General features: G+C 36.2%; 1 protein-coding gene across 2 annotated transcripts in view; it reads left to right on the top strand.

Moving 5' to 3' along the window:
- chst7 (carbohydrate (N-acetylglucosamine 6-O) sulfotransferase 7) overlaps positions 1 to 12826 on the top strand; it is a 28964-nt gene that overhangs the window by 7472 nt on the left and 8666 nt on the right. For both annotated transcript variants that reach the window (XM_057841403.1, XM_057841402.1), the window contains exon 2: positions 7650 to 8144. In XM_057841403.1, the coding sequence (XP_057697386.1) occupies positions 7650 to 8117 (468 nt within the window). In that variant the 3' untranslated portion in view covers positions 8118 to 8144. The remainder of the gene's footprint in view (positions 1 to 7649; positions 8145 to 12826) is intronic.

Raw genomic sequence — 12826 nt, 5'->3', positions numbered from 1 at the left:
CGGAGTGTCAAAGTACCTCTTTTGCGAACATTAAAGGAGCAACAATGTCTTTTTAGACAGCAGTGGCTTCCTCCATGGAGTCCTCCCATGAACATTATTCTTGGCCATAGTTTTACATATAGTTGATGTGTGCACAGAGAAATTGGACTGTGCCAGTGATTTTTGTCTTTAGCAGACAGTCTAGGGCTATTTATTTTTACCTCTCTGAGTATTCTGCGCTGAACTCTTGGCATCATCTTTGGTGGACGGCCACTCCTTTTGAGAGGAGCAAGTGCCAAACTCTCAATTTGTAGTCAACTTATCTGTCTGACTGCCGATTGATGAATATCCAGACTTTTAGAGATGATTTTGTATCCTTTCCCAGCTTTATACAAATCAACAATCCTTGATCGCAGGTCTTCAGACAGCTCTTTTGACCGAGCCATCATGCACATCAGACAATGCTTCTCATCAAGACATTTCTTACCAGGTGTGTGTTTTATAGTGGACAGGGCAGCTTTAAACCACTTATCAGTGATTGGGCCCACATCTGACTTAAATTGTTTGGTAAAAATATGTTTCAATTGCTCTTTAAGTCTCCCTAGGCAGATGATTCACTTACTTATTTTTCCCCCTTCTGTCATTGTTTGCATACTATCCTCATTAAAATATGAAAACCTATAAATGTTTGGGTGGTTATAGTTAAAGCAGGCACTGTGTTTGCATCTGTGTGATTTTGACAAAGATCAGATCACATTTGATGGTGATTTTAGGGTATGCAGAAATGTGAGAAATTCCGAAGGGTTCAGATACTTTTCCATACCACTCTAATAATTATGATGTAAATGAGATATCTATATATATGTCAGAAAACACTCAGGTGACTTGAAGTTCCGCTCTGAGATATCAGCATGGCCAAATTTCAAAATTGTCCGATATGCATGTGTGATACAGCCTTGGAAAGCTTAAAATCTCAATTTTGTGGGGGGAGAAACATTTTGAACTGGAGGGCATTTAAAAAAAAATTATTTATTTTTTAAACAGCAAAACGCTATCTGGAGGTGAGAGCACGCGAGAGCAGAATTACAGACGCCATGACTTTAACAAGATATTATCACGTACTTACCTTGTTTCGATCCAAAAACTCCACGTAGCATGTATCACCCAGTGTAAAGACACAGCTGTGAATGGTCACAGATGGATTTGTAGGGGATTTTATGGGTGAAAGATGGTAATGTAACAAGGGTCGCAATGCAGAAATCGTAGACATCAACGAGTGGTTGAGATTTTCTTTTTCATATATTTACCCTTTTAAACGTTTTTCAATTTTTCTTTGTTTGGATCGAATATTTATCATCTAAAATATTGGGGAAAATGCGACGGTTACAAAAAAAACTCCCATTAAGCGATAGTTATGAGGTAGATATCCGTGACATTTTTACAGACACCATTTTTTTCATTGTGACGTCATTTGTTTAAAAGTTTAAAATATGCGAGTGAATAATTTTTTAAAGTCGTTTTTTTTTCTAAATGAAATATGAGACATCAATTAATGATTGTAAGCTAAAAACGACAGACATTTTGAATAATAAATATAATTAATTACCTTGTTTAATGGCTGGGTTGACACAAAAACGGTTGCGCGACGTCTGTAAACGGGGTTTCCAGGGTAAAACGGGCAAATCAAAAATAGTTCGGGGGCTTAATTCGCCATGAATCTGCTATGGCAGCATTTAGACATATTGTTCTATCAAACACAACAGTTGTGTTGGCTTAAAATACAGCAGTTTCTTTTAAAGACGAGTGCAAGAGCAGAAACTGCTTTTTCAGTCTTGTCTGTGTTTTCCACCATATATAAAAGAAAACAACAGTTTGTGCCTTTATACAGTGGTGCAAATAAGTATTAACGTCAACCACTAATTGTGTAAGTTCTCCCACTTGAAAATATTAGAGAGGCCTGTAATTGTCAACATGAGTAAACCTCAACCATGAGAGACAGAATGTGGGGAAAAAAACAGAAAATCACATTGTTTGATTTTTAAAGAATTTATTTGCAAATCATGGTGGAAAATAAGTATTTGGTCAATACCAAAAGTTAATCTCAATATTTTGTTATGTACCCTTTGTTGGCAATAACAGAGGCCAAACGTTTTCTGTAACTCTTCACAAGCTTTTCACACACTGTTGCTGGTATTTTGGCCCATTCATCAATGCAGATCTCCTCTAGAGCAGTGATGTTTTGGGGCTGTCGTTGGGCAACACGGACTTTCAACTCGCACCACAGACTTTCTACGGGGTTGAGATCTGGAGACTGGCTAGGCCACTCCAGGACCTTGAAATGCTTCTTACGAAGCCACTCCTTTGCTGCCCTGGCTGTGTGTTTGGGATCATTGTCATGATGAAAGACCCAGCCACGTCTCATCTTCAATGCCCTTGCTGATGGAAGGAGATTTTCACTCAGAATCTCTCGATACATGGCTCCATTCATTCTTTCCTTTACACAGATCAGTCGTCCGGGTCCCTTTGCAGAAAAACAGCCCCAAAGCATGATATTTCCACCCCCATGCTTCACAGTGGGTTTGGTGCAATTCAGTATTCTTTTTCCTCCAAACAGGAGAACCTGTGTTTCTACCAAAAAGTTCTATTTTGGTTTCATCTGACCATAACACATTCTCCCAGTCCTCTTCTGGATCATCCAAATGCTCTCTAGCGAACTGCAGACGGGCTTGGACGTGTACTGGCTTCACCAGGGGGACACGTCTGGCAGTGCAGGATTTGAGTCCCTGGCGGCGCATTGTGTTACTGATAGTAGCCTTTGTTTCTGTGGTCCCAGCTCTGTGTGGGTCATTCACTAGGTCCCCCCGTGTGGTTCTGGGATTTTTGCTCACCGTTCTTGTTATTATTTTGACGCCACGGGGGGAGGAGGGAGTTGAAAGTCCGTGTTGCCCAACGACAGCCCCAAAACATCACTGCATGGATGAATGGGCCAAAATACAGAAAACGTTTGGCCTCCGTTATTGCCAACAAAGAGTACATAACAAAGTATTGAGATGAACTTTTGTTATTGACCAAATACATATTTTCACCATCACCATGATATCCAAATAAATTCTTTGAAAATCAAACAATGTGATTTTCTGTTTTTTTTTCTCCACATTCTGTCTCTCATGGTTGAGGTTTACATGTTCACAATAACAGGCCTATCTAATATTTTCAAGTGGGAGAACTTGCACAATTAGTGGTTGACTAAATACTTATTTGCCCCACTGTACATGATATCTTAACATTTTTAATTAACATTCTGTATTCATTTCTTTTTTTAATTTGAAAAATGGATTGAGGGTGCGAAGTTTGAAGCGCAAAGTAGCGAGGGATCACTGTATTTACAAACAAATTTTTAAACATTTTTGTTTAAAAGAAAAATACTTAGGCAATTATTTTAAAAAGGTACAGTAACTATTTTGAAAACGCCCTTTAACCTATTGGCTACCGTTGACGCTGATAGACATCCAATCCATTTTGACTGGGAGCGCTGGCGCCGATATTCTCATTCACGCTAACCTTGTAACCATGGCAGCCTGAGCAATTATTCACTGCTAGCCTCTCCAAGTCATAATGGATTGGAAGTCTATCGCTGTCAGTATAAGCTAGTGAGTTATTTAAAAAAAAATCCAAACCTATGTCCAAACTCCCCTTCCATCTGTTATTTTGATAAAATATTGACCAATGTAAAGTGTAGATAGAAATTGGCTCGCTCTCTGTGACAATGCACTGTTAATAGTCAACATCCATGCACGCTAACGCTAACTTGCAACCTTGTTAACCCCAAAAAACACCTTATTTGTAAAAGAGTGTTACTTCAACACTCCAAGTTATTTATTAGTCAACTTTTTATGAAACTCGTGGTGGTTTCATATGTTGATTGAAGAACAGATTGTACCGTAGTTTGGTACCTTGAGACATGAGTTGGAATCCTTTCGGGACAAACGCGAAACATTGATCATCGTGGTCAATTTTACGTATGCTGTTTTGCTAAAAAAGAAGGCATTTCTTTCAAATATCTGAAATGTTTCAGCAACAAAAATGTCAAATTTGCTTTGTATTTTTATGGCTTTATGCGTAAAATGCAACTGATTGTGTTAAATGTGAATGTAATATTGCAAGAAATCAATCTGTCTCACATTGAATCCTAGCATGCTTTGTAATATGAGCAAACATCCTGTCTATTGTATTGTTATGAAAATGATTATTTACACCCCTAATAATAACTACAGCTGCGTACGCTAAGTGACACTTTGCCAGCATTTATTGACATTTTTTTGGTGTTCGAAAATGTTGAAATTTTGTCGTAGGTGCTATACATTTTGATTTACTGCGTTTTTTTTTCTGGGAAATGATCCATTGACACTGACAGTTTCAACTAGTGCTGCAAGGATTATTCGATTAACTCGAGTAATTCAATTAAAAAAAAGCTTTGAATCAAATTTTGCTGCTTCTAGGATGCGTTTAATTAGAGTGGTGTTGTAATGGTTTGTTTTGAAAGTGTTTGCATTTAGTTTTATTGATTTGGGTGTATATAAAGCCCTCTAGGGGCAACAGTGATATGACTTATCATGGCTGAATCCAGCTGCACCCTGTTAAGACCAACATAAGGCAAGTTTCTGTTTGCACTAATGTTTTTTTTATGCATTTGTAATTTAGTTTATAGGTATATTTAGCAGTTTTTTTGTCGGAATATGTGTTTGAACGATTTGTTAAGAGGAAAAAAAAAAGTTAGCATTTTATAGCATTTAAGCTAGCGGACCTTTGCTATGCAAGTTAGTCAATTGTTCTTTTGTTGTACTTGGATCCTCATTTGATGCAAAGCTTTAATGTTTCAAGAAGCTTCATTGGGCCATCACTTCTCCCTTGGGGAAGACTGTCAACCTCTGCTGCCACCTGCTGTCAACACTGTTGTCGTCCAACATGCCTCCTAACATGCATTGCAGCGTTACAGACGTAAATTACAATCAAAATGCTAAATATTTCTTCAGATAGTGTTCCAGTTGTTTCATTAATTGCTGGTTATGGTATTTGGTAACATTTCATTTGACAGTGGTGCCATAAGCTATCATAGGACCATCATAATTATGACATGACACTGCCATGAACATTAATGAATGCTTATGACCGATGTCATTTTGTGTCATCTGGCAAATTATCGCACTTGTGTATGGATGTAAAGATCCGAGCTGGACATAAATGGAGTTAGTGACATAATTCATAATGTCATTAATCCCCATGATAATGTCATGTCATAATTATGAGGGACTTAGAGTATGGCAGTCCTATGACACCGCTGTCAATGAAAGTGTTACCTATTAACTAAGGCTGTCAAAATTATCGCGTTAACGGGCGGCAATTCATTTTTTAAATTAATCACGTTAAAATATTTGACGCAATTAACGCACATGCCCCGCTCTAATAGATTAAAATGACAGAACAGTGTCATGTCCACTTGTTACTTGTGTTTTTTTTTGTCTCCCTCTGCTGGCGCTTTGGTGCGATGGATTTTTTTAAGCACCATGAGCATTGTGTAGTTATTGACTTCGACAATGGCGAGCTACTAGTTTATTTTTAGATTGAAAATTTTACAAATTTTATTAAAACGAAAACATTAAGAGGGGTTTTAATATAAAATTTCAATAACTTGTACTAACATTTATCTTTTAAGAACTACAAGTCTTTCTATCCATGGATGGTAAATGGAAAATGGACAGTACTTATATAGCGCTTTTATCTGCATGGTTACCATGCCCAAAGCACTTTGCATTAGCACACTTTTACCCGTTCACGCAAACTTTCACACTCCAATGTGTGATCGCTTCAACAGAATGTTAATGTCAATGCCGTCTTGTTGATTTATTGTTATGATAAACAAATACAGTACTTATGTACAGTATGTTGAATGTATATATCCATCTTGTGTCTTATCTTTCCATTCCAACAATAATTTACAGAAAAATATGGCATATTTTATAGATGGTTTGAATTGCGATTAATTACGATTAATTAATTTTCAAGCTGTGATTAACTCGATTAAAAATTTTAATCGTTTGACAGCCTTACTATTAACACAAATAAATCAACAAATGAGGCGCACTGGACTATAAGCCCTAGGATTCAAAATAAGGGGAAAAAGTAGAGGCTTATAGTCTGAAAAGTACGGTACTATATTTTATCTTTTTTTGGAGGGGGATGATCTGTAAAAAATGCATTTAAATTTTTTTTTTTTTTATTAGCACTTAATGAAAATTTTTTGGGCTGTTCCAAAAATGTTGAAATTTTGCTCCTGTGTGCTACATATTTTAATTTTATGTTTATTATGGAACATTATCCAGATATGATGTTAAGTTCCTTTATCAGCACTTATATTTAGGAATTTTGGGAGTTTGAAAAATGTTTAAATTTTCTTCCTTAGGTGCTATATATTTTTAATTTTATCTTTATTCTGAAAAGTGATTTACAGAAAACATTGAGTAATATTTTATCCTTAAGTATTGATGATTTTTTTTAAATTAAAAAAAAAAAAAAGTTGAATACCGTATTTTTTCGGACTAAAAGCCGCTACTTTTTTCTCGCCGTTTCTCCCCTGGGGCTTTTATAAGAAAGCAGCTTATTCATGGATTTTTTAGGGGACAAACAAGCTTCATTTGTTCTTGTTAAAAGTTCAAAAAATGGGTAATTACACATATTTTAAAAGAACGTCTTTCCAAATTTTGCCATGACAAAGCTCTCAACCGCTACACTAGCACCAATAAAACTTGCCAGAAGCTCATCAGACTTACTCAAAAGCCCACGATTTTATAGATATGGCTTCATCTAATACTATATGCTGCTACAAAAGAACAATTTTAAGTGGATGGGCATCCACTATTTGCTAAGACAAGAAAACGCGATGCTAGTGTTGATTAGCCATTTTCAACTGACATTCGGAGGACTTTATTGCCACAGTATGCTACAACAAAGCTGCTAAATAAGGGCTAGCGCTAGATGTTAACCGTTTTTAAGAGGATTTCATCCACTTCCAGTTTACAAGGCAAGTTAAAGTGGATTATGTATCTTCGCAAATGTAGTGACCTGTTTTTTTTAAAGTAAGTTTGTTTTTAAGCATTCAAAAACATGAGTTGGTGATGTTAATGCGTGTTTATCTGGTTAATATATTTTTCATCAATCAAATATTTCTGTGTAACACCTATGTAAATATCCAATGTTAAGATATGGACACCGGCGGCTCAAATACAGCACATATGTGGATGTATTTCTAAGATTTTTAGAAATTTGCCCGGTGCGTCTTATAATCAGGTGCGCTTTATAGTCCAGAAATTACGGTACTATATTTTAATTTTGTCTTTTTTGGGAGGAATGATCTGTGAAAAATGCTGATATTTTTTTCACTTCAGCACTTATTGTAGAATTTTTTGGGGGGTTCAAAAAATGTTAAAATATTTTTATTTTATGTTTATTCTGGGAAATTATACATGAAAATATACTAAGTTCCAGTACTTATTTTATATTTTCAATTTTATCGTTATTCTGGGAACTTCTCTGCGAGAAATGCCGAGTGATTCTTTATCAGCATTTTTGTGAGAATTTATTTTAATTTTAAAAAATTGACTTTTTGCTCCTAGGTGCTGCGCAGCAAGAAGCACAACGACAAATACAAGCGCCTGCTGGTACCCAACAACCGCCTGAACCGTGCTGAGAACTACGTATCCAGCGCCATGGAGGTCATCTGCGACAATTGGTTGGGGGACATGATGCTGGTGACCAACGCGCCGCCGTGGGTGCGGCGCAGCTACCACCGCGTCCGCTACGAGGACCTGGTGCTACAGCCGGCCCAGGAGCTGCAGAAGCTTTACCGTTTCGCCAACCTGACCGCGTCGCCAGCGCTGGAGAGCTTCGCGCTCAACATGACACACGGCCGTGGCTACTCGTCCGACCGACCCTTCCTCATCTCGTCCAGAGACGCCAAGGAGGCGATCTACGCGTGGAGGGAGAGGCTCAGCGTGGAGCAGATCGAGCAGGTGGAGGCCTACTGCAACGAGGTCATGAGGCAGCTAGGCTACCCTAAGCACGGCGTTGACAAAAACGCATGAGGACGGCGACAAAATCAGATTTCTCCGGTAAGAGTTAGATTTTTCTGCTAGTCACAAATTGAATTAAAATGGCCTAGAAGTTTATCACAGTGTTGTTTTTAGCAGCCCTTTTAATTATCGCCTTTTGGACGAAAATACTTTTGTATAGTTATTGTTAGTCATATTTTACTCATTTCTTTGCGGATAATATTTAGACTTTTTTTCTTTAAATTAACACGTTTTTAGGGCTGCAGCTATCGAATATTTTAGTAATCGAGTAATCAACTGAAAATTCTATCGATTAATCGAGTAATCGGATAAAACAAATATATTTTTAGGTGAAGAGCAATTATACATATACATGAGAAAACAAGACATTTCATGTAATCTTGAACCATTTTCAGTCAATCAATGTCTTTATTTTCGATGTATATTGTTGAAAACAGCCAACAATTGCATCTCAGATGTAACTAGAATAAAAAAAAAGACTAATTCACTGCTTTCACTCAAAAAACTTTTAGATCTTATTAATATATATATATATATATATATATATATATATATCTTACCTAAAAATGCCATTACGCTTGATAACACACATCACTTAAAAGTTAGGATTTTTTCCCACGTGTTTCAATTGAATTTCTCTTTGTGTCAAGCCATTTTTAAGTTCCAGTTAAGTTTTAAGTTAGTCTAAACTGTAAGTCCTGATAGGATTTGGAGTTTTTGCTGTGTTCAAAATAAATGTATGATACAGGCTGTATCGGAGCACATTAGGGACCAGTGCTACTTGGTGTTTTATCCAGCAATGACTACTGAGCTAAAATTGATAGTTAGCATGATTAAGTTTTTATTTTACACCCTCATCACTCCAAAATGCTATGTTATGTTAAAGCCTGTATGTAAGACACGTTAGCCACGCATCGACAGTGGTCTTAATTAATTGAAACCTAGCCCTCCGCAGGGCTAACGTTCTGTGAGCTAGTAGCGACAGTAACGTTAATCTTATTTATTAGCGCTTAGCGCTCTTTATTAGCGCTTAGCGCTGTACTGCTTTAAGATGGCGGCTGTTTACAAACGCTGCCCAGACGCGGCCGAGTCTGTCATTTGGCATCTAGTTCAATATACATGTGATCTCTATGAGACGCACCAGACGCTGCCTGTTACCAATGTAGCATTGTGCGGGCTAGTATTTAGCAACGTCGGCGTCGTTTGTGGCGGCTGTCGGCTGCGGTAAGTTTTTTTTTCTCTTCCTCTTCCTCTCCGCACGTGACAGCGCGCTGTCCCGCATTAAAAGTAGTCCTAGCAAAACGTGATGCTTAGAGCTGTCAAAATAAACGATTACTCGAGGTGAATAAAATTACTCGGATCAGTTTTTAAACTCGAGTTACTCGAGTTGCTCGAGTACTCGTTTCAGCTCTACACGTTTTTGCTTATATTTGGACTTTATCGCCAAAACAAATGTAATATTTAGATCTATTGTCTGAAAAAACTAAATATTTGAGTTGATTTTTTTGTAAACTGAGGAACAAAAAATACGACCACAAAAATACAATGACTGGACAAAAAATGTGAAAAAAAAAAAAAAAATCACTAAAGTTAATTATTTCACATTTTAAAAATATATAACGATTAGGGCTGCAGCTATCGATTATTTTAGTGGTGGATTAATCGATGAATTAGTTTGTTCGAACAATCAAGTAATTGGATAAGGAACATAAAAAATTAAAATACTTGAGCTGAGCCTCAAACGGTATTAAAAAATAAATGAGTATCTATGTTCAACAAAAGAACAATTGGCTAACTTACATAGCAAAAGTCCGCTAGCTTAAATGCTATAAAATGCTAATGTTTTTTTTTCTTCCAATGCTCTTAACAAATGGTTCAGACATATACAGTTGCCCCACTGTATTTCCACACAAAAAAAAATCGGCTAAATATACCTATAAACTAAATTACGAATGCATTAAAAAAAAAAAACAGACTCAAACAAAAACTTAGCTTATGTTGTTCTTAACAGGGAGCAGCTGGATTCAGCCATGTGAAATGAGGCAAACTAGAGGGCAGTGTATCCACCCAAATCAATAAAACTAAATGCAAACACTTTCAAAAGAAACCATTACAACGCCACTTTAATTAAACGAATATTCGAAGCAGCAAAATTTAATTCGAATCTTTTTTTCTAATCGAATACTCAAGTTAATCGCTTAATCGTTGCAGCACTAATAACGAAGTCAAAATATTGGAAAAAAATAATTAAATCAAAATCGTAATTATTATTCTCATGAACTTTTTTTAAATGACTAGATTTTTATTTCTACATAATTTTTGGGGTTATTTTTCTTGAGTATTAGTTTTATTTTTTAATTTTATCTTATTTTTTCTAACTTATAATTTTAATAAAAATGTTTTACTTTTTTTAAGTAATTTATTACAACAACACATTTAATCGAATTAATTAAAATGTTTCTTTTTCTAAAGATATATTTGTGTAGAAAAAAAAATAAATAATTGTTGAAATTAAAATTTAAAAATGTAAAAAATGGGTAATAATTCAATAGAAAAAAATCTTTTAAAATTATAAAAATGTATAAATTTTTGACTTCATTCTTGTTATATTACAACCGTAATAATATCATTTTTGACAACAACTAAATTAAAGTACTCCCTTCTATACGCCTGTATTTTAACCCCTTCAGACCTAAGCATGCTGCTGAAGGACATGATGCGTTCGCGTTAGGATTGTTCCGATCATGTTTTTTTCTCCCGATCCGATCCCGATCGTTTTAGTTTGAGTATCTGCCGATCCCGATATTTCCCGATCCGATTACTTTTTTTTTTTTGCTCCCGATTCAATTCCAATCATTCCCGATAATTTTTCCCGATCATATACATTTTGGCAATGCATTAAGAAAAAAATGAATGAAACTCGGACGAATATATACATTCAACATACAGTACATGAGTACTGTATTTGTTTATTATGACAATAAATCCACAAGATGGTATTTACATTATTAACATTCTTTCTGTGAGAGGGATCAACGGATAGAAAGACTTATAATTCTTAAAGCAGACATGTCCAAAGTCCGGCCCGGGGGCCAAATGCGGCCCGTGGTCGGATTTCATCCGGCCCCCAGCCTCTGTCATAAAATCAATAATGTCTGGCCCGCACAAAGACTTAATAAATTGGTCAGCAGTACTGCTCCAAGCATATGAAGTAGCTTACACACTAAATGCTGCTCCTCGTTTACCCACTAAAAGGGAGCAGCACTCTAAGCAACATTACCACATGTGACCCTTTACTCCCAATTTTCTAAAATGTCGACAATCAACAACAACAAAAAAGTTGACTGCAACGGCTGGCGCTTCAAGGATAGGTGGAAACTGGGCTATTTCGTCACTAAAATACGCAACGACTGTGTCTGCCTCATTTGCAAAGAGACAGTCGCTGTTTTTAAAGAGTTCAATATGAGGCGATATTACTAAACAAGACACGCTGACATGTACGACAAGATTACAGGGTAGATATGTAGCGCGTAACTTGAAGCTAGTTTAATTTCACAGCAGCAGTATTTCGCAAGAGCCCTAGAGTTGAAAGAGAACGCCACAAAGGCTATTTGCAAAATTGTTGAAATTATTAATTAAAAAAAAAAAAAAAAAGTAGTGCTGCAACGATTAATCGATTAACTCGAGTATTCAATAAGAAAAAAATATTCGAACTAAATTTTGTTGCTTCGAGTATTCGTTTAATTAAAGTGGTATTGTAATGGTTGATTTTAAAAGTGTTTGCATTTAATTTTACTGATGGGGGTGGATACAGTGCCCTCTGGTCTGCCTCTTTTCACATGGCTGAATCCAACTGCTCCCTGTTAAGACCAACATAAGCTAGGCTTTTGTTTGAGCAAATGATTTTTAATGCATTCTTGATTTAGTTTGTAGGTATATTTATCCGTTTTTTGTGGGAATATGTGTCTGAACCACTTGTTAAGAGCATTGTAAAAAAAAAAAAAAAAATTTGCGCATTTTATAGCATTTAAGCTAGCAGACTTTTTCTCTCCAAGTTAGCCAATTGTTCTTTTGTTGTACACAGATTCTCATAAAAAAAAATATATATATATATATATATATCGTTTGAGGCTCAGCTCAGGTGTTTTAATTTTTCATGTTCCTTATCCGATTACTCGATTATTCGAACTAACCAGTCCATTGATTAATCGCCTACTAAAATATTCGATAGCTGCAGTCCTACAATAAAGCAAATGTTACACACAGAACGGCTTGCTTAAAAATTTGCTTAAATATATTGTTCTACGTAAAGGACGTCAGCCAAGGTCGGCCCCCCTACATTTTTGCCACACCAAATTTGGCCCCCTTTGCAAAAAGTTTGGACACCCCTGTCTTAAAGGATAAAATGTGACTTTGTATATTGTGACTAAATATTGCCATCTAGTGTATTTGTTGAGCTTTCAGTAAATGATACTGTAGCCATTTAACTGTTCTGCCCAAATGCATGATGGGAAGTGCAACCATGACTGTGCGTAGTGGTACCAATTGATACATAATGGGTTTTCCCATTGGCAGTGTATGAAATACTTGTTCTCCCCACTGTATATCTTCTCTGCGTTGGGAAATAACATAGGGTGTTAAGAAAAAGATCAATTACTACCTTTCTTCCCCACGTTGCTTCCCACGATATTTCTAATCGTAGGAAGAGGGATTGTAAGGCT

The sequence above is a fragment of the Corythoichthys intestinalis genome, chromosome 7 (assembly GCF_030265065.1).
Source record: "Corythoichthys intestinalis isolate RoL2023-P3 chromosome 7, ASM3026506v1, whole genome shotgun sequence".
Taxonomy (NCBI): Eukaryota; Metazoa; Chordata; class Actinopteri; order Syngnathiformes; family Syngnathidae; genus Corythoichthys; species Corythoichthys intestinalis.
Note: the sequence above shows the minus strand (reverse complement) of the source record. Positions and strands in the feature narration are given on the sequence as shown.